Genomic DNA, 24,087 nt, shown 5'->3' with positions numbered 1-24,087 from the left:
CAGAATCTCCATGATTTTTGAAGAGCAGCAGAATCTTAGTGGGGGAAAAGAGGGAGAAAAAAAAAAAAGGCTAGCAGGTAGATAATACATTGTTATTTACACCAGAAGCTAAAATGCCTGGTTAGAACCTCACCTGCCATTCACTGCTGAAACGGCCTGAAAAAGGCCCTGTCAGATCCTGCTGACGCGCAAGGCTAACACGCCTGATGCAGCATGTGCAGCTTTCTAGAAAAGAAGTCACTTTCCATGACTATTAAAATCAAATTATGAAAGTAAAACATTTACATGCAAATGCTTTAGCTTCCAGAGTGGTAGTAAACACTTAGTTCCTGTGAAAGACCTATAGCGCTGGCAGACATTCAAAGAGTAAAGCAGAAGGCTCGGAGGATGTTCGGGCCGAGGGTTCGACTCTGCTGGGCACAGTGCTGGGCTCGGCTTTTTCACCTTTTTGCCTTTTTTTTTTTTTTTTTGCTTGACTTTCAATTTTTTCCTCCCTCTGGCCTCCCCCTATTGCTTTCAGTCACCATTTTGGGAACTCCAGATCCAAGGCAATGATATCTGGGATCGCTTTGTTTTTTTTCTGTTAAGGACCTGTCAAACCTGGAGCCTTTTGCCAAGGAGCCCTGCCGCCTGCTCTTGTAAGCTACATCCTTGAAAACCTATTCCCGAGAACTGAGTTGGGAAAACTACTCTGGTAATAAACCACCTGCTGTGTCTTCTGGCTGTGCCTGGGACGATGTTGAAGGCAAGCGACGAAACCCAGTTCTGTCCTTGTGCTCTGCAGGGAATCACTGCAACAAGGAGAGTAAGATGGCTGATGTTGCCTTTATCCTGTTAAATAAAACAAAGTAGCTCAATACCACACCGAAAAAGTGCTCTTAGTACAAGTCCAGTCTTGTTCTGAAGTCTTGGAAATCTACTTTTCCTTCATTCAATTGACAAAATCTGTAAATCATACAAGGAAGACAATCCCTGCCAAAAATCAAGCATCACTAGTTTTTAATAATACAATGGGAATAACCCCTTAGAACATATGTAATTATGGCAATGAGTCATTCTGATGGCATCACATAACCGCATTCACTGGGTTTTTGACAAGGAAGAGGCCACGGAAAATTTAGAATTATTTCATTTCAGCAACGGTCAGGCTAGTCGTGTCAAAGAAGCTGAGGCCATTTGGCAGATCCGACAGGCCTGGCATCCATCACTAACCCCCCTGTCCGGTCTGGTACGCAGCATGGACAACATCCCACTGTAGCCAATTTAAAAAGAAGAAGAAGAAGAAGAAGAAATGTTAAAAATTGGAACAGGAGGATGCATCAATAGCAAATGAAAAAATGTGAGTCATAGAGCAACAAAAAATTAGTTTAGTAGAGTAAAATATCTGACTCGTATGTTATCAGATACACAAGTAAACAACCACAGCTACAGAGATACTGCAAGTTAAATACTAACTCTTAGCCCCAGTAACATAATTTTGGTCAGGAAAAACATGAGGGAGAGGAGAGCGCAGCTGAAAGGATGAATTTATGCCAATTTGAACGCAATTCCCATATGTTATCAGTATAAATTTTCTCATGACAGAAACCATAGGCTCGTCGCCCACTCCAGTTGGGACAACAGGGCTCACCGTAAGCAAGGCTGGGGAGAGCGGTGCTGAGACCTCCCTGTTAAAGTTTTCGACGTGGGAATTCAACAATTAACTCTGAGGCATTGCCAATAAAAGTTCTCCATGACACAACCTCATGTCTGAAGCCAGCTATTTCTATTCTTTCACAGAAAAAGACAGCAATTTTCTGGATACCGTCCAAGATATCTTGCTACAATAAAAAGGGTGTTTTCTTAAGGAAAAGGAAGAAAGAGTGGGTGAGAACAGAGCAAGTATTACTCAACTATTTAGTCTAAAAATCCGAAAGTCAAAAGGATCTTCTGACAGATTCCTATCAACTCTAATGGAAAACACACTTGTCCTGGGAAAACTCTTCTACATGAGCCTCAAGTCTGATAGCTTAAACAATTATCTACAATTTGGAATTAATTTTTTATGCCCACATCAATGTGTATTTTTTAAATGCCCAAGGCATAGATAATTCTATTAAGAGCAAAAACAGAAATCATAGCCTTAATCAAAACAGACTCAGAATTCATAACCGCCATCTTACAAAACATCTCGCAAGTCTTGACTCATTAAGACTTCGTTGTACAACTGGGACTATGCACCACCTAACAGCAAAATGCTGAAAATTGTTAAAAGAACAAAATCTCAGCAGCTCTGTTATTGTTCTGGATTTAGAAAAGCATTAGCAAAACAAGAAGGAAATTTAACTAGCCATGAACACTCTGCTGCTAATAACTATTTAGAAACGATAGGCCACACCTTCGTTTTGGAGAATGATTCCCCAATGTGCTGAGCAGTTTGGCCCCCATGCAGTCTCTGGTATAAATTAACACCGTTTCGGTGGTGCTTTGTTAATTCCCCCTAGGTGATGATCTTTCCAATTTCTATAAAAATCTGGCAGTAACATGAACATAAGGCTTAGTCTTTAGACATATAATTTGCCTAAATTTAATTCAAGTTCCTGCACTGTCCATGGAATTCTTCACACATATATAAAAACGCCACCGTTCTAATTTCAAAAGGTCCTTGCCAGTAACCCAGAAAAAAACAACCCCGTGTGGCAACACACATCCCATCGCTGCCGCCCTGCTGCATACAAGCATGCTCCGCGACGCCAGCGCTCCCGCCAGCACCCCTGCACCACTGAGCCCCTTTGCTGACCGCATGCATTCATCTGCGAATGGAAAGAAGCATTAAAGCTAAGTGCCCAAGTGATTCTGATTATGCTTCTGTGAACAACAACATTGCACAAACAATGAGCGCTGCTGTGCCAGTGCCCTCGCTAGTACAGCCTCCCCTTCCCTTGGAACGGCCTGCGGTGCCCCTGCCGTGCCAGGCCGCAGCCCCGGCCAGGCGGTGCGGCCCGGGCGAGGCAGAGCCGGTGACTGAGCCCCCCGCCAAGCACGGCGCCCCGCAGCCCCCCGACCCTCGGCCGGCCCGGAGCCCCCCGCCCCCCTCGGCCCGCCGGGCCCGCAGCGCCCCGCAGCACAGGCGGCCCGGGCTGCCCCGCTAGCTGCCCCCGCGGCGTGACGCCGAGCCGGGGCGGGGGACCGGGAAACCCGGGGGGATGTGGGGGGGACCGGGGCCACCTCATGCATTGCATTGGCGACCGGGGGGCACACGTGGTGAGCGGGGCACGCTGCTGCGCCTGCGCAGGCGGAAGACGGCCTTAGCGGAAGTGCGTCATGACGCTGACCCCCCGCACCGGAAGTGCTTGTGCCGGCGCTTCCAGCCCGGTGCTGTGCGTGTGGCGGAGCGGCCTCTTGGTTCCCCCGGTCCGGCTGTGACCGCTGCCCGGCCCTGCGCAGGGGGCTCCGCTCAGCACCATGGTGAAGCCACGCTACAAGGGCCGTAGCACCATCAACCCCTCCCGCGCCAGCACCAATCCCGGTACGTGCAGGGTCGCCGTGCCGTGCCGTGCCGGGCCAGGCCGTGCCGTGTCGGTCCGCCCCTGGCTGACGCTGTCTTGTCTCCGCAGATCGTGTGGAGGGCGCGGGAGGGAACAACATGCGGGACCGAGCCACCATCCGGCGCCTCAACATGTACCGGCAGAAGGAGCGGAGGTGAGCGCGGCCTGGCCGAGCCGCCCTCCCGGTGCGGCGGGACGCAGGCGGCTCCGTGTGCCCGCCCGGCCCTAGGCGGGGGGTGGTTTCCCGCGGGGCCGGGGTCTGGCCGGGCACGGCAGGGAGCGGGCACTGGTAACTGGGCCGTGCCCATCGGGAGCAGCCGTGCGGCCCCCGGTGCCCGCGCCTGCAGCCCGTGCGGCAGAGCAGGACCGCACTGGGGGCGGCTGGCCGGGCTCTGATGACAGAATGTCAGTTCCTGGCACGGAGCCATTCCTTCGTGTCTTCTCTAATACCATGAGCTGGGAAGCTCCACCAGGCCAGCGATGCGTATCAGGGAATACAGTTGGGAAACGTGATGCAGAACAGCCGACATGGTCTCATTGCAATGTCATGAACCCAGAACCGCCCAGAATTCCTTAATTTCCCACGACAGCATAACTTAAAAAGTTGCCTCAGAATGCCTGAATAGCGTGACTTCCATACGGCTCCTTTGCTGAGAGACACCCCTTAGCTCTGCTTGAGAATTGCTGGCTGCGGAGTAGCCCCCACCTTGTAAACATGTGTCTCTGCCATGTTGTAGATGCTGCAGGGGTTTCTGAGAGTCCTGGTTCAGATTAGCAGTTTTGTTTTGTTTTGCCAGATTGCACTTTGTTTTGAGACTGGAGAATATGTATTTTTAAAAATTACTAAATTTAAGCCAGGTCTCAACTTGGAAATCATCTTGTGATGAGTGTTCTGCACCAGCCGATGGGTAGAGCTGATTAAAAAGGTCCACATGAACCCGTGGGAGAGCAAGGTCGTGTTTACTGGGAAGTTGTCCTTTGGTGCTTTTTGCACCCCATTAAGCCATTCCTGGTCTGATGTAAACAGAAGAGTCTGATCAAGCTGGAGTGAGGCTTAGGAGCGTGCGCTGGCTGACGTTACTGCTTCTGTTCCAGTGTTTAAGTGAATTAGCCTTTACAGGTGGTACCATCCCCGGTGTCACTCTCAGGGGCACCAGTTCTAGTGAAGGGTTTTTCTGGATTTTGTGGATGAATTTTCTGGTCTAGCAAACAAAAGTGCTAGAGGAGTCAGTGCTGCCCCTGTGTATTTACATGTGTTCTCATTTCTTCCTTAGAAACAAGTATGGTAAAGTGATTAAGCCTCTACAGTATCAGTCAACAGTGGCACCAGGCACAGTTGCAAGAGTGGAACCAAATATTAAATGGTTTGGTGAGTGTATTTTTCAACTTTCAGACTAGGCAAGCTTAAAGACTGTCGAACTTTGTATTTTTGGAGGGTGTTTATTTTGGAATTGTGCTCTCGGTGATGTGTGGGATGGTTCCTGAAAATGAAGTTGAAGGACCCCTGCTGTAGGCATGAGTACGGGCTCACACTGTGCATGTACCTGCACTTCAGGTGTCTGCTTTCTGCGCACTCCTCTAAAGTGTGATTATTCTGTCTCCTTTGGTCATTTTCTGGGGTTTGCCCATGTGTGTGTGTGTTGTAGCCTACGTATGTTATGTGTCCTAGGGATAGTTTTAAAATTTGTTTTTAAGTGGTGGGGAAGAAAGGGATTGCCTTATTTATCCTAATTTGGGATTTGTCTCAAGTAAAATGCCATATTTTTTGTCACTGGTATTTTTGATTCCAGATGGAGTATTAATATTTTATTGGTGTACCTGGGGTCTCTGAAGTGGTTAAAATGAGGAATGGTCAGGTGCAATATTTATCTTTACATGCAGGAAATACTCGTGTGATCAAGCAATCATCCCTACAGAAGTTTCAAGAAGAGATGGAAACTGTCATGAAAGATCCTTACAGGGTGGTCATGAAGCAAAAAAAATTGCCGATGTCCCTGTTCTATGATCGGATTAAACCTCACGTGTGTATCACTCGTGTGTACGGGCTGAAAGCTGGGTTATGTGCACAGAGGTGTTGTCACTATTACTTACCTGGGCGATGGTGCAGTCTCTGTCCAGTCTGGTGAAATATTGTGTTCTGGAAGCACTGGGAGGGGCAGCTGGAGTGAATGACTTGAGGAAGGATGGTTTTGAGAGCCTGTTGCTGTGGACGTTGAATGTGAAGTCAAAGAAACAGTGTGTTATTTCCTTGTAGTTTGTGAGAAGATCTATTATTTACTAGAAATCCTCATTTTCCATTAGGAAACTTACTCTAATGCTTCCTAGGTTAGCGTACCTCCTTAGGATGACTGTAGCAGCTTGCCGCCTTATCTTCTAATGCTTCTAACAGCTCGTGTGACAGAGGGACCTCTTCTGAGGATGCTTCATACAGCAGACACTTGTGTGATGAATTTGAACTCAAATATGTGTTTATCTTGAATCAGAAATGCTTGTGCATGTAGCCTTCATTTCTAGTACACCAAGTTTTAGTTACTACCAGGTTTCTTTCATGATGTCTGAACTATTATGTTGGACTCATGCTATTTTTTCATGTGGAAACTTTCCAGGTTTATGTCATAAAAATTGTTACCTAAATAAAGGAAAAAGTTACAAGAAAGTAAAATGTGCGTTACAAAAACAAATTACTACTTTCAGCAATGAATTATATGTTGTTCCAAAAAAAGTTGGCATTCATTACAGGCTTTAAAATCTACAACTTTGATTGTAATTATCCCTGACAAAAATCTGTGAATTTGGCGAGATTTGTGCACTTGTTAGAAAAATAAGAAATGATCAAAGATAGCAGCTAAATTTTCATCATTGTAGCTTTAATTACATTTGACATAATTTATGGTGAAAGAACTGAAGCATAGTTCTTTGGCAAGTGCAATGTGTTTTGTTGCTTATTAAATATCCACTCTTATATTTCTCAAAGATTAAGCTGGAAAACTCAAACATTGTTAGGAAAGTGCCTGTAACTCTTGTCACAGGTCACAGGGTTGTGTTGATCTAAGGTCTTGTTCATTGCGTGCCATGAGAGATGGAAAAAACAATGCTTGTTTTTCTTACCAACCTGTTTTTCGTCAGACTTCCAGAGTTCACATTCTTGACACAGAAACATTTGAAACAACATTTGGCCCCAAATCACAGAGGAAAAGACCAAATCTTTCTGCAAGTGATGTGCAGTCTCTGGTGGAGAATGCTGAAGCCTCATCAGGATCTTATGATCAGGGCAAGGACCGAGACCTCGTGACGGAAGACACTGGTGTAAGGTAAATAGAAGGGAGAATTTATTCATTGTTTACATTTCTGAAAAGCCAGCTTTATTTTTAAAGATGTATCTAGTACATCTATCAATGCTGTTACTGCATGAGGAGTAAGGAAAGTGAGATGAGCTGAATTTGGGACTTTTTAAATTCTGTTTTGTCCCTGTGTGTTTAACCAAACTGTTACTGCCATGAGACTCTTCTTTATTTGTGATTTGTTCTCTGTGGCTTGTCAGAATATCTCCAAACTCACATTTTGGGTTAGGTAAAAAACTGACTAGTGGCCAGATGGCAATCTTTGAAAGGGCACATGTTTGTAGGATCTTTCTGCAAATGGGTAGATTGAAGGGGGAGGATGGGGAGTGGGGCAGAATCCAGCTCTCTGTTACTTGGGCCTCATCTCCTCTTTTGTCTGTAAATGGCTTTAGAGAAAACAACACCGTAACCCTGTTATTGTGGTTGCTGATGTCTTTGGTAATCCGCTTTCAGAGATGAAGCACAAGAGGAAATATATAAGAAAGGACAGTCCAAAAGAATCTGGGGTGAGCTCTACAAGGTAAGCAATGTTTATAGAGTCATATCTGTCTTTCAGCCTTTACAAAGTCAGGTGCTTCACAGCGTTGGAAATCCTGTACAGTGACAACCAGAATAGCTCTGAAAACCATTTACTGCTCGGTTAGGGAAGCTTTGATACAATTGATCTCGCTGTAAAGTTTCTTAGAAACATTAAGTGACTTTCTTCATGCAGACTTGTTCCGAGTTTGTCATTCTCTTGCCTGCTTTCCTGTCAGCCTAGTTGAACTGTCTGACTTGAAACCATATACCCTTTCTTCAGTACTGATGGAGTACCTAAACACAAACAGAAAAAGCCAGCTGAAGAAGGGAGCAGAGATTCATTTTCACATCTCTGCGTGACTGAGCTTGATTCTTGAGCTCTTGTCCCCCTGGAACAGACATCCATAATATATCACGTAGAGACAGACTGGCAGAGTGAAGATATTCGTTTCCCTTGAATTCCTGGGGCTTCACCACAAATAAACCAGTCACATGCCCTTAAGTTTCTTGAGGCTAAAAACATCTGGCATGTTGATAGGGTTGTCTTTGGAGGGCTCTGACCCTCCGTTCCCTGTGAGCCACCGTGGCTGCTAGAGAAATGGAGACTAAGAATGAATTGAGGTTGTAAGAGCAGTTTGTATGTTCTCAGTGACTGCTAGGTGTGAAATTGCTTGACTTTTTGCTCTGAGTTTCTGAATGTAGCTTAAAACCTTTTCATTTAGATCTAAAAGTGCTGGGAATGATAGAGCAAAACAGATTTCAGTAAGACGCTGCCAAAAATGCAGGAAATAACTGAAACAAATTTGCTTGGCTTGAAGCAAGTCATAAAATGACAGCTCCCTGCTGTAGATGCTTAGTGGACTAACAGCAGGTTCCTACTTGGTTGTGTGTTTCATACTGATCCAGAAAACATACTTTATATCCTGATCCTTTATGAAATGGCAGAACTGAGTTGCTGCAGAATGGATGGTGAACATTGTTTTTGTCTACTGAAGCAATTAATTTTCCCGTTTGGGTGCAGTGTTTTCTTTCCCAAGTGCTACAAGCGTCTTCCTCCTGCATAAGAGTAGGTAAAAACTATTCAGCTGTCCAGCCTGAATTTGGATGGGACTTAGGAGGAGAGTGGATGATATTAGTCTGAGCTTCACTACTCTGTAGGGAAGTAACAGTTGTTTGTGAAGGATACAGGGGGGTTACAGATTAATGATGTAGTTCAGGAAATAATTATTTTTAATTTTGGAGTTATAGATGTCTTGCTTTCTGTAAAATCCTTTCCTTCTGCATGATTTTTTTTTTCAGGTGATAGACTCATCAGATGTTGTTGTTCAAGTTCTTGATGCCAGGGATCCCATGGGTACTCGCTCCCCTCATGTGGAATCTTATCTTAAAAAGGAGAAGCACTGGAAACATCTCATTTTTGTCCTGAACAAATGTGATCTTGTTCCTACCTGGGCTACTGTAAGCACAGTCCTGCCTGTTATTCCTTGGACCTTCTTTGTTCCTTTTGTAGCCTCTGGTTTAATTCTGTTGCCAGTCCTCTTGCTGGTCTCAAAGGGCATAATGTAACTGGGTCAATGGGAGCTCGCTGCTTGTCTGCTATAAAAGTAACAATTACAATGTAAATCTGTCCAAGTTTGGCTGAGTTGAGCAACACTCACCAGCCACAAATTCTCTACTTCCTCTGTCTGGATTTAACAGTTCAGCTGATGTCTCCAGAGTATGCTAAATGTTAGTCCGCTTAAGATCCATATCCACCACAGCTGGTTTGCTTTATATTGTTAAACTAATTAGTTTTAGCTAGCAGTGAAGGCATTTTTGGGAAATTGCTTGTCTTTTATAAAAACAATACTCAGTGCTTTTAGCTATTGGGTTGGTGAAATGCTTCAAAGGTTCTTACAGAGCAATTTTCATAGACAGTCACATTTGTGACCCAAGTGAAGATGCTGTGTACTTCTGCTCATAAGCAGATTGTTTCACCACCTCTGCAGCACAGGATCCCTAACTGAGTTAATGTTTTCCTCTTCAGAAGCGCTGGGTTGCTGTCCTTTCCCAGGAGTATCCAACACTCGCCTTTCACGCCAGCCTCACAAACCCTTTTGGCAAAGGTGCTTTCATACAGCTTTTAAGGCAGTTTGGAAAGGTACAGAACAATTTGGGGGATTTGTATTGTTGTGTGCAGGGGCTGGAGTTATTTTTTTAGGGTGGAAACTTTTGTTTTGTTAGTGTTTGGGGTTCAGTGTGCTTCCCTATGGCCATTGTCAGCGAACATCTCCGTTAATAAAGCTCCCTTCTCTGGAGTTAAAAATGGAAAATATTCCTTCAAATATGTTCAAAGTGTTTGTCAAGCTGAGGAGATCCAGCAGGAGTGGGTTTGACCAGCAATCTCTGGCCTAGGTTTTGTGTAGACAGAGTATCCCACAGACACTCCTAGGTCTGATCAAGTGTGTAGAAGAAGGGAACATACCTCACACCAGTTCACGTCCTGCATGTACGCATATCCTCTTAAGGTGTTCTCCTTTTAAGTGTCTTTGTCTTTCCAAGAAAGGCACTTTCTGGTGTCTTTAGGTTAATTTTCACATCTGTATTCTTTACCCAGCTACATACTGTTGGTATTTGCTTGGTTTTTCAACCTAAATGGTTTCCAAATAAGGCATTCACAAGTAATTTTAGAGCAACTGGGAATGCGAGAGGTTCACTTCTTCCTTCTGAAGTAGCAGATATTTTCTTTGATCCTTGGAGTTTTTCGATGGCAAATTGGTTGTACCCTTACACATTTCTCCTGATAGAAAAAAGCTGATCTCATTTTTTGATCTGGTACTTTGGAGCCCCCTTTGCCTTCCAATATAGTGAGAACAGTAACTGCTCACATGCTCAGAACTGTAGTAGTAATTCTGTCTTTCTCTATGAGGTGTTAAAAAGATGCGTTTTTTCTTAACAGTTACACTCTGACAAGAAACAGATCAGCGTGGGTTTCATTGGTTATCCGAACGTTGGCAAAAGCTCAGTGATCAATACATTACGGTCTAAGAAGGTCTGCAATGTGGCCCCTATTGCAGGTGAAACAAAGGTAGGAAGAGATCCCTACATTAAAGATAAAAAATAATTATGTCAATGCATTGTCAAAGGCAGATTTCATGTAAAATTAGGGTAACATGTTCAAGTCTAGCACTTGAACTGTACAGGCTACGTGACCCTGAGTCTGAGGGGTGGCTGATGGAGCTGTTGCTCTGGAGCACGGCTACTGGAAGCATTCCTGCGTCCCTGCTCTCCCTGGGCTGTAGTGCTGTGATCTGAATGCTCAGCCACCCTGGCTCAGGGTCTGTGCTCTCTTGAGTCACGTGATTGGGTATATTTGTGCTGTCAGGCTCTGCTAGTGCTTGAGGAACTCTTGTTCTTCAAGAATGTGGCAATAAACAAGAAGACAAAGTTATGGCAATCTTTGCTAGCCTGTGCCTTTTACCCCTAAATATCATTAAAGTTAAGGGTCATGGAAGAGGAAAACCACAGAATATTGTAGTTTGTTGTAACTGTAGTTTCTTCACCTTGGTGCTGTGAGTTCGTAGTTTGATGCAAACCTGTAGGGATAGTGTTGGCTGATCCAGAAGGAGCAAGGTGAGTACATCCTGGCTGCCGAACAAGAACACCAGGTTATATTCTGTTTCTGTGTGTTGATACCAAGTTCCTAAGATGACTCCTCTCTATTAACACTGTGCATTTAAAAAGCAAAACAGTGGGCTGTGTGGCAAGAGGTAACATGGGGATTTACTGATCTCTTTCAGGTGTGGCAATACATTACCTTGATGCGGCGGATTTTTCTCATCGACTGCCCGGGTGTAGTTTATCCATCTGGAGACACAGAAACAGACATCGTGCTGAAGGGAGTGGTATGTATCTGCACTAAACACTGGAGATTTTTTTCTGTTTTTAGTATGATGGGCTCAAAGAAATGAGTGCACGCTTTCCAAAGGGTTGATATTCTACCGTTTATTTTCAGGTTCAAGTTGAAAAGATTAAGAACCCTGAAGATCATATTAGTGCTGTGCTGGAAAGAGCCAAAGCAGAGTACATCAGAAAGACGTACAAAATTGATTCCTGGAAGGATACAGAAGACTTCCTTGAGAAACTTGCTTGTAGGACTGGAAAACTGCTGAAGGTGTGACAACTTTATTTGCAGGCCGGTAGAGCATGTGGCCTGTTACTGATCATGGGAAATATGAACGTTTCTGTTGCTTACAGGAAATGGGAAGGCAGTATGCCCTGCAGACGTGGACATAAATTGTTACTGGTTCCTTTCAGGGTGGTGAGCCTGATGTGCAAACCGTGAGCAAGATGGTTCTCAATGACTGGCAGAGGGGCAGAATTCCATTCTTTGTGAAGCCACCGAATGCAGAAACAGGTCCCCAGGTGAGAATGTGATGCTCGTGCCTCTTCTCACATATTACTCAGTTTTCCTCATGGTATTCACTGCTGCTTTTCCCAGAGTGCCATGTAACTTGGGCAGTGCGCATCTTGTCCTCTGCCCGAGCCTGGTGATTCAGATGATGCCCAATTGAATTTGGTGAGGACCAGGTAGCAATACCCTGTAAAGAGATGTCTGGGCCATTTGACAATCATCTGACTACCAGAAACATCAGTAATTATCATGTCATTGGCCTGTCATCTTAGGCTTTTTCCAAAGACCTAAAATGAAAATTGCGCTCGAAGGTGGTGGAACAGATTTTGTGGATAATATATCCATCATGCTCTTTCTTGTAGCCTCCTGCACTGGAAGTAGCTATGACATCAAGCCAGGATAATAACGAGGAGAAAATCTCTGAGTTGGTATCAAGTGTGGAGCCAGCAGAAGAGAAAAATAATATGGACACTGAAATTAAGCAACTCGTGGCACATGTTCGGCAGAACTTTGGGAGGATTAATGTGGCACCTCAGTTCTCAGAAGAAGACCTGGTTCCTGTAGATGTGCCAGGTTTTGATGAAACAGACAGTGATTTTTCTGGAGAGGAGGAGCAGGAAAAGGAGAAAGAGGAAAATGAGCAACGTCAGGATTCAGTAGAGGAGGAATCGCAGTTGGCTGTAGTAGGTGCCAAGGAGAGCTCTAAGGCAGTTCTTAAGGCTTTGGATGATAAGATTGCAAAATACAAAAAATTTCTGGACAAAGCCAAAGCCAAGAGATTCTCAGCAATAAGGTATATGAATCTGTTCAGCGACTTGGATATTTCGCAGGGGAGGGGGGAAAGGGTTAAAGTGATTCTGCTATAGTTTCACTCCATTTGTGACTTGCTTGACTGATTCCTCTGTGTTGCCAGACACCAGTTGCCACAGCTTATCTAGTTTAGCCATAAATATTTGAATTTGGCTAAGCAGCAGTTTGGTTTTGGAAGAGTCTTCCAAGAAGCCCTGTTTACCAGCATAACTAGTCCTCACTTTTGGAAAGCTACCTCTTAAGCTATGGATTAGAAATCTGTTGGTATTCTGGGTAGCGATATTACATTGTTGGATCTCTGCTTGATGTTGGGCCCTTTCTTGAGCCATACCAAGGCCAGTGTCCTACCTGGATGTGCCTGCTGGCTCCCCGTGCATGTACAAGAGGATCCTAGCTCATGCACCATGCCCGCTTTTAGAAAAGCCCATCCACCAGCTTTGTGAGGACTGAGATTTCAAGTTTGTTTTATTTTGTCCCTTTGTGCAGCACACAAGCCCAGTAACTCCAGAGGCAAGATTACTGTAATATGTTTTTTAGGTGCAAAGGCTGTGGTTTTGCTGCTGACACACTACTTGGATCTATTGCAGACTGATCACTTCTTGGAGATGGTGTCCTTTTGTGTTACAACATTCTTATGTTGCTTATTTTATCTTTTGTAGAATCCCTAAGCAGCTGAGTGAAAAAGTGTTTGCAAAATCCATGCAGAAGTCTGAAGAACCTAAAGAAACCGAAGACAGAGGTAAAATGACATTAGTAGATGTTCTTAATCTATATTTTGAAATCCTGTCAGCAGTAGAAGAGAGGGTTTAGGGGGAGAAGCATCCATTAGCACCTGATTGCAAGTTCTTTTTCCCCTAAAGCTATTTAAATCTTGCCATGGCTAACCTATAGGCTGCATGATGACCTTGCTGTAGCCTTTCGTTAGAACACCTGTCCCTATAAGACAACGTGTCCCTCTACTAGCGAAGGAGAATAAAGTGAAGACAAATGTTGCATTTCCAAAAGAATGATGCTGTGGGCAGAGTGCAGTCCGAGCAATTGCTGTTCTAGATGGGGTGATAGTACACGGAAGGGAGTGGAGGGGGTTTAGAAAATTTATATTATGAAAGCACAGAGGTACTTAAGGCTGTAGCATTTACTGTGGTGACTTCCAGAAGTCTGTGGCTTCCGTTTCAACAGTAGGTTTGATTAAAGGCAAAATCATGTGGGAGAAACCTATTCTGACAAGACTATGAAATCCTGGATTTCGTGGGGCTTTAAGCAATCTGCTTCTCAGGAGCAGTTTGCATAGTAATAGGGAGTGATTCTCTGCTGAGGAACATGCATGTTGCTTAGGTAAAAGCTGTTAAAATACAACCAAAGGAATGCTTTGCTGGAGTAGATGGGCTGGTGACCTCTGTGTTAAGTTCTGCGAAGAGTTGCGTGTTCTGGAAGATGCCCGAGTATGTGATCTCTGCTCTTTGCAGGCAGCACAGAGAAAAAAAGGAAAAGGAAAGCAGAAGAGGAAGATGATGGTGATGATGATTTGGGTAAACAGCCTTGCAAGAAACTTACATCCAAAGAAGTAAGTGTAATTTCTTGTAGTTCAATAAGCATGGTAATAGAGCTGGCTTTTTTTATAGATAATTGCCCGTTGTTCCTTAAGAGCTTTTAGACTGGGCACTAGTAGGGGGGAGAGAGCGCAGGGACTGTAGCTCACATAGGGGGAGTACGAAGACAGGGTGACCTGCTGCTGATGTGAGATGGGGCAGTAGCACGTCCAGCTGAGCGCGGACCCATGGGGTTACCCAGCGGGTAACCGTGGCAGCGTTGAAGGGGTGAATCTGTTGCAGGTAACTGTTCTGCTTGCGGGGTTTGCATCCCCACTGGTGCTGTTGAGAGAGCAGGGGTCTAACTGCTGGGAGATGGGAGAACTTGGGACTACATGGGCAGCACTAGTCTGTCTTCAGACAGGAGCTGCTGCTGCTTTCTGTTCATGTTAGTCACATCTAAACAATTCTTCTAGAACAACTTAAAATACCAAGTGACATAGTCTGTAGGGTTTTGAAAGTGATTCGTAAGCAAACTTGTACAGCGAGGGCTGTTTGGAGTTTGCTGTGGACTGTTAGGACTGTCAGAGGGGAGCAGAAGAGTGAATCTTCTTATGAACGTTCTGTCACACCTTCCTTTAAAGACCTCTTATGTGACTGTGCACATCACGTTGTTTCTTATACCTTGATCACTACTTTTGTAAAGATTAAAGCATATCTTCCTCTAACATTTTAAAAGCAGAGGTGTAATATTTTGTTTGAAATCATTTTATTTAAGGAATGCAAAGTGAACAACATTTGAAAGAATGCAAACATTCAGGCTGTGGGGTACCGTGGACTTGCTAATGTGTTTTGTGTGTATTTGCAGAGACGACGAGCTGAGAGGCAGCAGCGCTCCAAGAAAGTTGGAGTCCGGTATTATGAAACTCACAACGTGAAAAATAAGAATAAGAACAAGAAAAAAACTGGCTTGGAGGGACAAAGATCAAAGCAGAAAAAATACAAACATAAGCAATAACTTCTTATTCTATTAAATTTTACATAAAACAGCTCTAGTATGCAGTGGCTTTTTTTAATATAAAACTTGTAGTTCCCATTCAAAGCCTAGTTTGACTTGTCTGTCTTGTTCCCAGGAGTAGCATCTCACTCTTTGTTTCTGCATCATCTGAAAGTTCTTTATGCAGTTGGAGATCAGGGTATTTCCACATCTCCATCTAAGGCCAGTAAACACTGCGCTGGCAAAACATATCCTGAAGTGTTACTCAGTGGTGGTGGGGTTTTTTTGGTTTGGGCTGGGTGGTTTTGTTTCTGGAAACTAACTTCATGGAGTTCTTCATATGACTACAGTGATATCTTTCCCATGTCTGCTTGCTGTGTATAACCAGCTACTTATACAGGTACCTCAAGTAAAGATTTCATTTGCTTCCCATGAGAAGTGGAATGGCATCATCCCCTTTGTTTCCTCTGAAATAACCACGTAGAGAGCTTTGGTGTTGTTCATAGGCTACTGCTGACGGCTCTGACAGGATTTTGAGGTACGACTTGCACATACTCAAGGAAATACCCTCCAAACACCCATCCAACAATTACCTGCAGTTTCATTCTTTGTGAATGTGACTTACATTTATTGTAGACACTTTGTATATGGTTTCTGAATTTTCTACATTTTCAAAGTAATAATGTTACAAAGATGTTTGCACATAAAAATGTTTTATTAGTTTATTGCTTTGAAGGTCACCTAGCATATTGCCTGCAGGCAATACCAGACAGGTTTGCTATTTAAGGAGTTAAATGCTGAGATGGCATTGAAAAGTGGGCGCAGTAATTAAGGTTTTGAATTTAAAATCTTCAAGAGAAAAAGAAACACAACTATGCTGCCTTCAGTTACTGGTAAGCAAAAATTCAAGATTGTTTTATGAAGATAAGTCTTTGTCACTAATTGCAAACTTCTTGCTCTGACAGCAATTCTGAGCACTGCCTGGAGGATAACAAAAAAATCTACTTATTTCGTGCAATGATGCTTTCAAGTTGGGCCTGAAAAACAAATGAGACAGTAAGTCAAATTAGATTCAACCTAAAAAATACACCCACATTGCTGTAAAGTGATAAATTGGTAGATATTCAAAGCGAGGAGCTCAGGGATGCTGCAATACTTCAAGAGAAGCAGGCCAGGTTTTTGTTGTGTGGTTGTTGTTTTTTTCTCCTAGCTATTCCGTTACTTACTACATGTTTTATAAATTAGCTTTTCATTCTTGGCATACACACTTGTTGCATTCTGAGAAGAAAAGAGCTGGCTTTGGTTCCATACAATGAAAGACTCATTTTTATAATGTAAAGCACTGAAGAGGAAATTAAATAAAAGCTGTTGAAACAGTGGTCTGAATTCTCTGATTTCAGGCTGGACTATGTTAGCTAAATTGAATATTTGGCTCTAACATTTGGAACACAAACTCTGACTCTGGGACAAAAGTAGCTGGGAACAGCAAGTTTCTCAGTTACTGAGACAACTTGACGCCCAATTAGTAGATTGATTGGAGAGCTACCCATGCTTAGGGAGCGTGTCGTGCACGGAACTTCCAGGACTCTTAGATTGTCCTCTTCCTAGAGCTGCCATCAAAATAAACTACAGCAGTGGTATACACACAGCTGTTACTTCAAGGAAGAAATACGGATTCAGTGGCAACACATACTTGGTCTAACAGCAATTCCATTTTACGCCCTAAAATACTTCAAGATGGCCTGAAGATGTTAATGGTTTACAAGGGAGAAACTGTAGGAACAGCAAATACGGAAAGCAGCTTGGTGTAAAGGAAATTGTTTTTAGCTCTAGCCAGAAATACTTAAGGTACATTTTTTCTTTACTCAAAAGGTGTGGGATTATTTCCTTTCAAAAGCTAAGTAGTGAGGAGCAACTCTGTTTTCACCAAAGCAGCTTGCACAAAAATACTGCTGTGATTATGCAGTCCCTCCTGCATAAGTACACGATTATTCTTACTAGGAAATAATTAATGTTAAATGGTGTGTTTTGTCATCAGGGAGTCAGCTTTAATGGCCAAAGGCAAAAAAATAAACCATCTTAATTTGCCTTTACTAGATTTTCTATATTGTAGTTGAGAAGGGGTGCTAACTATTATAACCTTATAGTTAAATTATGCAGAAATAGATTCCTGAGATATCAGCGAAGTTTGAAGCCTCTCCATTTGGGGTTCAGCTGCATGCACGTCATCATCTTCTCCAGCTGACTATAACAATCATTTTCTGAACAAATTCTGATCTCTCCCCAGCAAATGTGTGTATCTCTAGAATTCAGCTAATCTGACCTGATGTTTGCATCATGAGGTTTACTGGTAACAACCAGCTGCTGACTGAGCATGGAAGTAGAGAATGCAAAAGTGCTATTAACTCATGTCATTAAGAATTTAAAGAAAGTGGAATGTTAATACAATTGCACTGTAAGTGTAACACTTCTAGAACTATAAGCAGAAGGGTGCTTTTATATCTTTCTAATTACAAAATGAGAAGTTTTACCCTTGCTATTTGGAATTGAATTTTTTTACTAACCTTCAGCCGTTGATTCATTTGTTTCAGGAACTGAACCTCTTCAGCATGTTTCTTTTCATCTATCTGTTGCCTTTCACGTTCACGTTTTTCAATAGCTTCACACGTGGCTTTCTGTTCACTCACTTGTCTTTCCAGCTCTCGCTTTTCCTCTTCTAACTCTGCAATCTTGGAAAAGAGTAGAGATATCTCAAGTTGTGTTTCTTACTAATCAATTTTCAGTTAAGATGGAACAAAGTTGTATGTTGCACAGTCTTCAAAGTGTTCCAGATAGAATAGCACATAACTTGGGAAGTGCAATTAGGCCCTAGGAAAACAATAAGACAAGTATTTTGATGATCTTTACTGCCATCCAGTGGAAATAGAAATAACCAATTTCATACAAAATGCTATATGTAACATCCTTCCGCAGTATCATGTGCAGAAAACTACATTATGGACTGAGCAGCCCAACTTACTCTTTTTTCCATGTCAGATTTGCCTTGTTCAGCTTGTAGTGCCTTCCGCATGCCGAACGCAACGCTGCTCTCGTACAATGTCTGATAAGCAGCAATTGTCATTTGGATTTCATCCCTGACTCGAAGCAGCAATAGTCCTCGCTCTGCGCAGTTAATTGTAGTTTCACGGATCAATTCATCTTTAAAGAAAGGTTACAACAGCCTAGTTAAAGTAGCTGCTGTACACTTACCCGGGAATGCTGGATACACACAGGCTCCAGTTTCTTGTCTTTTACCTAGTCTCTGTGCCACCAAAGCAACGCAGATTTACTACAGATGGTTGTAATTATTTTTTTTCTTACTTTACAGCTATAGCATCAGCACTAGCAGATAAAAGTGGAGTGGTGGTACAGAACCTATGGTAACAACAGTGATACCGCTCCACTAAAGCTATAACGGCAAACACCTAAACGTTTGTAATGATTTTTTTGCAGTTATTGGGACGCCTCCAGTAGAGTTCAGAGCCTCTAGAAGAATCCTGCTCAAACCACGGGCACACCTTTACCTGTCTTCTGAGTGTCAGCTCTGTGAGTAACGAGACAGGGTAAAATGCTCTGTATGAAAGCTGACAGCTGGGGTTAACGGTCGCAGCACGGCTGCTGGAAGGGCAGCCCTTGCCCCCTGCGGCCCCGTGTCAGCCTGATGGGCCAGTGGCAGCCCTCCTGGCCTGCTGTCAGCCCCGTGACCTGGTATCGGCCCTGCGGCCTGGTGTGACCCCGATGGCCTGGTGTCAGCCCAGCCCGGTGGGGACTGAGGCTGTGTTAGCCCCATGGCCCAGCATGACCTTGATGGGCCAGTGTCAGCCCTGCAGCCCGGTGTGACCCTGATGGGCTGTGTCGGCCCTGTGGCCCGCTGTCAGCCTGGCCCGGGGGCACGAGGCCGTGTCAGCCTTCGGCCCGGAGGGGTGCTGAGGGGGACGCGGCTCCGGGAGCTGCAGCCGGGTGGGAGAGGGTGAGGGGCGCCGCTCGCTGCCGTGGCGGGCGCGGCACTGACCGAAGCACTGCCCGTAGAGCTCCCTGCGCACCGGGCACAGGCCGGTCTCCCGCGCCTGCCGCTGCCGCAGCCGCCGGTCCAGCTGCTCCTGGAGATGGATGACATCCAGGCGGGTGCTGGGCGCGCTGGACACCTCCTGCACCCAGCGCTGCTGCTCCTCTTCCCACTCCCTGCCAGGAAAAGCACCGGGCGTTAAGGGCGGCCGCGGGCGCTGCCGGGCGCAGCCGGGCGCGGCCCCTCACCGCGGCGGCAGGATGGCGTTGAGGAGCTCCTGCGGCTGCTGGGCGGCCGCGGCCCCCGGCGTCCCCCTCAGCGGCCCGGGCTGCGGAGCGCGGGAGGCACTGGCCGCCGGCGGGCGGCCTGGCCCGGCCCCGGGGCAGCGCTTCTCCGTGCGGCGCCTGACGAGCACCGGCGGGTCATAGCGCAGCAGCGAGTCCGGCGGCGGGATCATGGCGGCCGCTGTTGCCGTGGCGACGGCGCCCGCCGCGGGGAGGGGGGGCAGCGCGCACGCGCGGGCCTGGCGCAGGCGCAGAAGCGGCCGGGGGCGCCCCCGGCGGAAGCGCTTCCGGGTGGCGGCGCGCGGGCCGGAAGCGGCGCGCGCTTCCCTTTGTGGCGGCCGGCGGTGCCATGGAGGCGGCGGCCGAGCGGCGGCGGCAGCGGCGGCGGCGGGAGGTGACGGTGAAGGCCGAGAAGCGGAGCCCCCGGCGCTCCGCCTCCCGCTCGGCGCGGGGCAGCCAGTCGCCGCCGGCCGAGGAGCGGCGGGGCCCGGCCGGGCCGCGCCAGGGCAGCCGCGGCAGGAGCAGCAGGTAGGGCGGCCCGGTGGAAGCGGGCCCCGGGCTGCGCCCGGCCCGGCCGCGGCTCCGCGGCGCACCCCCCCCTCCCCCCGCACCCCCACCCCCACACACCCCCCTCTTGTTTTCAAGATCGCCCAAGAGGAAGAGCAAGTCGGGGCGGAGGAGCCGGTCCCCGCGCGGCAGGCGGAGCCGCAGCCCGCACCACGCCGCCGTGAAGGTGAAGCAGGTAAATCGCGCAGCCGGTAGCCCCGGGGCCCGGCCCCAGCGGCAGCGGGACCCGCCCGTGCGAGGTACGGACAGCCACCGCGCGCCGGCAGCTACTGTCTTCCCGTCGTTGTAGCACGGCCTGTTCGGAAGAGGAGGGTCGGGGGGTCATAGCCGCTTAACGGCTCCTGCTGCCTGCCCCAGGCTTTGCCTTAACCCACCGGGCGTTCACACACGCACCTGAACCCGGCCTTTGCCCCCTACCCAGGCTGCCCCCGCTAGTTGCTTTGCATTTCGGGAGCAGGTGATGCATCGTGCTGTTTCTTCATCTTGCTTTATTCGGCACAGATTGTAAGAATCCAGATAGTTTGGCAAGGAACTAAGTTCCCCTCGCTTCGTGTTAGTTCTGCACACAGCATATCTAAGTACGCGTTGTCCGTGTGTAGGACTGTGATTTCTTAAAACGCGGCAGGCTTACTGCTTGTTCATTCTGATTTTGAATACATTACTATAAGTGATTCTTTGTTACAGGAGCGAGATGATCATTGTCGTAGAGGAAACGAGGAGCGAAAGCAGAGATACTCATCAGAACAAGAACATAGGAGAGACAGAAGCGGTGACAGAGATAGACACAGAGAGCACCCTGACAGAAGGAAGAATGCAAATGAAAGGCCTGGAGTTCGAGGCCACGAGAGAGAGAGAGATGTTCAGAACATCCGTGAGCAGCAGGCTGAGAGGGAGTTTTATAACGAGAGAAGACGAGAGCATCGACAAAATAACGAAGGCAATGGTGTTGACCAGAATCCAGAACTCGGGCAATCTGATAACAAACCTAAAGCAAAAGCTTCTGTAAACAAAGAGAAGCCAAGCTTTGAACTCTCTGGTGCGCTTCTAGAGGATACCAACACTTTCCGAGGTGTTGTGATTAAGTACAGTGAGCCCCCCGAAGCACGGATTCCGAAGAAGCGGTGGCGCCTCTATCCTTTCAAAAACGATGAGTTTCTCCCGGTCATGTACATTCACAGGCAGAGTGCTTATCTTCTGGGCAGGCACCGCAGAATCGCAGATATCCCCATTGACCATCCCTCCTGCTCAAAGCAGCATGCTGTGTTTCAGTACCGGTAAGTATTACTCTGCCTGCTGGTGAAACAGGATTATTGAGGAATTTATGGAGGAAAAAAACCTGCAAACAAAAAAAACCCCTGGATATGCACAGTTGAGAGGTACGAATTTGGTGTAAGTATGTTAGAGAGAGATGGAATTTATGTTCTGCTGCGGCGTATCGTCCTAGCAGTAATCAAAAATATCTGCGATTGCTCTCATTTAACCACAAGCAGCCTTTTAGTAAGACAAATAACACAGCAGGGTTAATCACAGAACTGTGTGTGTATCTGACTTGAAATAAACTGGCAGGTGTAATTGGCAGTAAAAGTATTTCAAGGAGAGGTTTTATTCATTTGGTCTTTCACAACAAAGTCTGCAGATCTGAAGCAGCAGGGGTTGCTGGCTGCGGAAGACAAAGATGCCGTCTTAGGGAATGGCCATCTGTTCTGTTGTCGGAATTACTGTATTATATCATCAGAAATTTTAGGAGGTGATGCAGTCTGTCAGAATCTGCTCAGTCTCACGCAGTTTCATGTCGCTTTCATCAGACTAGTTCAGATCTCTGCAAGGACAGATACGCATTAACAGCACCGGGGCTTGCATGTTGGAAGACGTGTCTGCTGTTGGAGTATGTTTTCTGTCTCTTGCTGCTGTGATTGAATCGGTGGTTTTTGTTTTGCTAGGCTTGTGGAGTACACGCGTGCGGATGGTACCGTTGGCCGCAGAGTGAGGCCCTACATAATCGACCTGGGCTCTGGGAACGGCACTTTTCTGAATAACCAGCGGATTGAACCTCAGCGTTATTACGAACTCAAGGAAAAGGATGTACTGAAGTTTGGGTTCAGTAGCAGGGAATATGTTCTTCTCCATGAATCCTCAGATAAATCTGAGGCCAACACAAAGGACGATGATGATGATGATGAGAAGGAGGAAGAGTCTGACAGTTAACAGATGAGGAGGAAATTGGGGGGCGGGCAGGGGAGAGGAATTCATTGCAGTTGAACGTGCATTGGGATGTAAACATTGGAGCATCTCAGCACCGATGCCTCTTATTGCCTTAAAGTCCTTTTTCTGTTGCTGGTCTGTTATCATAGTTTATTTTGGGGGACTTCACTGATTATTCATTTTTGATAGTTCTGCATATCAGGAAATACAGGTGGGTTGTTTTGGTTTTGTTTTGTTTTTTCTTCTCTTCTGCTTTTTCCCCCCCTCCGACAAGCAAAGAGCACCTGGAAGTGAAAGCTCTGATGCTGGAAGTACTCGACAGATGTTGAAAGACTGTCCTCTTCTAGAAAACGGTGTAAAACACAGCTGGCATATTTTAAATTATTTTTGTTAATTGTTTTGTTATAGCCCTTTGAAAATGCTACTTTAGTAGTTAGAAAGTAACCCGGTGCATTTTGTAAGAAGTCTTGTTTGGTAGTTTGCCAAATTCCTTTGCCTGTTAGGAGTTCTAGACAGGAGGATTTACCCGGCTCATGACTGAGAAGGTGGAAATGTTGCAAAGCCCCTCTTGTCTTTGTATGTTTTGGGCAGTTCCTTTGCCTTGTGATGACTTTCAGGGACGGATGTTTCGCTGGATTACACTACCTGAAAACGACAAGGTAATTTGAAATCAAAGTTAGACACTCCCTGGGACTCTAGGTGAGGATACTGTGATTTGGGGGCTGAGGTCTAGGTCAGCGTCTGCCCGGCACGGTTCCAGCGTGTGGTGCTGAAGCTGTTACTGGATGGTGAGTGTATGGGTCTGAAGCTGGGGCCTTTATTTCTGATGCCACCCCTGCCCCATGAATAACTTCTCCTTGGTTTCATTTGTATTACACGTAAAGACCTTTAACGTGGTGACATGTTTTAACCACAGTTTGCACTATTTAAGTTTTCTTTTTATGAAAAGTTATACAAGTCACCTGTTTGAAATTAGTCTTCTCCCCTGTGAAACAAAACGCTGCTTTGGGAAGAGAAGAAACAATCCCACTCACTGAAAGTCTTGCCTATTTTTGGATGTCTCCTCCCCATTGCTTTATGGTATAAGAAATGTGTATTTTCCACACCATTTACTAATTTGCCTGGATGTTTGTTCTTTGGTCACAAGCTATTTGTACCTGCTGTGTATATACTTTGTGTATACAAGTGTTGCATATTGTATACACAGGCTAGAACATTTATGGTGTAAATATGGGGCATTGACATGGGGCTACAAACAGTAGGTAGAACAAGTTTTGGCTAGGAGGATCTCCTTTATATATACACCAGGGATTTTTAAATAAAGAATTTGTAAATTTAGCCCTAATCACTGGTAGTTTCCTAGTCCCTAGTGTCTTTTTTTTCTCCCGTGTTCCTTGAAATAGATGGACTTCCCATGCTCGTCTCGGTATTCAGGTCACCGAGTGAGTTTAAAAAAAAATTGTGTGATTTGGGGGGTGGGGGGGATGTGTGCGCGAGGGGGTTCGCACCGCATCCCTGTGCTCAGGCCTTGCTGCGGGGGGGGAGCGGGGTTGTGGGGGGCGCGGGTGAGTGGGGCGGGAGAGAGTGGGGCGGGGGGTGAGCGGGGGTGCGTGGGGCTGGGGGGGAGAGGGAGGGAGGGAGTGGGGCGGGGGTGCGCGGGGCGCGCGTCGCCTCACAGCAGCCCGCGCCCGGCTGAGTAGGCTGCGGGCACCGGGGGCACGGAACGCCCCTCGGCTCAGCCTGCCCGGCTCGGCCGCCCCCCCCCCCGCCACGGCTGCGCCGGGCCGGGCCCGCGGGGCCAGCTCCCCGCTGCGGCCGAGACCGAGGCCGCCCCCCGGCAGGGCCTGACCCGAGGCCTCCGGGCCGGCTGGCG

At 46.3% G+C, this 24,087-nt stretch overlaps 3 protein-coding genes across 3 annotated transcripts; 2 read left to right on the top strand and 1 right to left on the bottom strand.

Annotated features, from left to right (window-relative positions):
• Positions 1–3,316: 3,316 nt before the first annotated feature.
• On the top strand, positions 3,317–15,168 carry GNL2 (G protein nucleolar 2). The gene is made up of 16 exons (XM_014280288.3): positions 3,317–3,508; positions 3,597–3,681; positions 4,802–4,896; positions 5,409–5,548; positions 6,654–6,838; positions 7,322–7,388; positions 8,687–8,845; positions 9,414–9,527; positions 10,326–10,454; positions 11,167–11,271; positions 11,382–11,540; positions 11,684–11,791; positions 12,143–12,573; positions 13,250–13,329; positions 14,057–14,154; positions 14,988–15,168. Exons 1-16 carry the CDS (start codon positions 3,445–3,447, stop codon positions 15,135–15,137), a joined length of 2,169 nt encoding a protein of 722 aa, XP_014135763.2. The 5' UTR covers positions 3,317–3,444; the 3' UTR covers positions 15,138–15,168.
• Positions 15,169–15,394: 226 nt separating this feature from the next.
• On the bottom strand, positions 15,395–19,668 carry DNALI1 (dynein axonemal light intermediate chain 1). Its single transcript, XM_055704944.1, has 5 exons — positions 19,410–19,668; positions 19,168–19,337; positions 18,136–18,314; positions 17,681–17,845; positions 15,395–16,153 (listed from the first exon to the last, which is right to left on the bottom strand). Exons 1-5 carry the CDS (start codon positions 19,616–19,618, stop codon positions 16,118–16,120), a joined length of 759 nt encoding a protein of 252 aa, XP_055560919.1. The 5' UTR covers positions 19,619–19,668; the 3' UTR covers positions 15,395–16,117.
• Positions 19,669–19,740: 72 nt separating this feature from the next.
• SNIP1 (Smad nuclear interacting protein 1) lies at positions 19,741–23,559 on the top strand. The gene is made up of 4 exons (XM_055704943.1): positions 19,741–19,973; positions 20,091–20,187; positions 20,697–21,286; positions 21,953–23,559. The coding sequence occupies exons 1-4, from the start codon at positions 19,795–19,797 to the stop codon at positions 22,215–22,217; spliced, it is 1,131 nt and encodes a 376-aa protein (XP_055560918.1). The 5' UTR covers positions 19,741–19,794; the 3' UTR covers positions 22,218–23,559.
• The last annotated feature ends 528 nt before the right edge of the window (positions 23,560–24,087 follow it).

Source organism: Falco cherrug, chromosome 3 (genome assembly GCF_023634085.1).
Source record: "Falco cherrug isolate bFalChe1 chromosome 3, bFalChe1.pri, whole genome shotgun sequence".
In the NCBI taxonomy this organism is placed as follows: domain Eukaryota; kingdom Metazoa; phylum Chordata; class Aves; order Falconiformes; family Falconidae; genus Falco; species Falco cherrug.
This window is presented reverse-complemented; position numbering and strand designations above follow the sequence as displayed.

What these genes read in the sequence shown, in the direction of transcription:
- SNIP1 (XM_055704943.1), top strand. Translation starts at nt 19,795, where the DNA reads ATGGAGGCGGCGGCCGAGCGGCGGCGGCAGCGGCGGCGGCGGGAGGTG. An exon ending in AGCCGCGGCAGGAGCAGCAG is followed by an intron (nt 19,974 to 20,090) that starts GTAGGGCGGCCC and finishes CTTGTTTTCAAG; the next exon opens with ATCGCCCAAGAGGAAGAGCA. An exon ending in CATGCTGTGTTTCAGTACCG is followed by an intron (nt 21,287 to 21,952) that starts GTAAGTATTACT and finishes TTGTTTTGCTAG; the next exon opens with GCTTGTGGAGTACACGCGTG.
- GNL2 (XM_014280288.3), top strand. Translation starts at nt 3,445, where the DNA reads ATGGTGAAGCCACGCTACAAGGGCCGTAGCACCATCAACCCCTCCCGC. An exon ending in CCGCGCCAGCACCAATCCCG is followed by an intron (nt 3,509 to 3,596) that starts GTACGTGCAGGG and finishes TTGTCTCCGCAG; the next exon opens with ATCGTGTGGAGGGCGCGGGA. An exon ending in ACCAAATATTAAATGGTTTG is followed by an intron (nt 4,897 to 5,408) that starts GTGAGTGTATTT and finishes CTTTACATGCAG; the next exon opens with GAAATACTCGTGTGATCAAG.
- DNALI1 (XM_055704944.1), bottom strand. Translation starts at nt 19,618, where the DNA reads ATGATCCCGCCGCCGGACTCGCTGCTGCGCTATGACCCGCCGGTGCTC. An exon ending in AATCTGACATGGAAAAAAGA is followed by an intron (nt 17,846 to 18,135) that starts GTAAGTTGGGCT and finishes CTCTTTTCCAAG; the next exon opens with ATTGCAGAGTTAGAAGAGGA. An exon ending in AAATGAATCAACGGCTGAAG is followed by an intron (nt 16,154 to 17,680) that starts GTTAGTAAAAAA and finishes TTTGTTTTTCAG; the next exon opens with GCCCAACTTGAAAGCATCAT.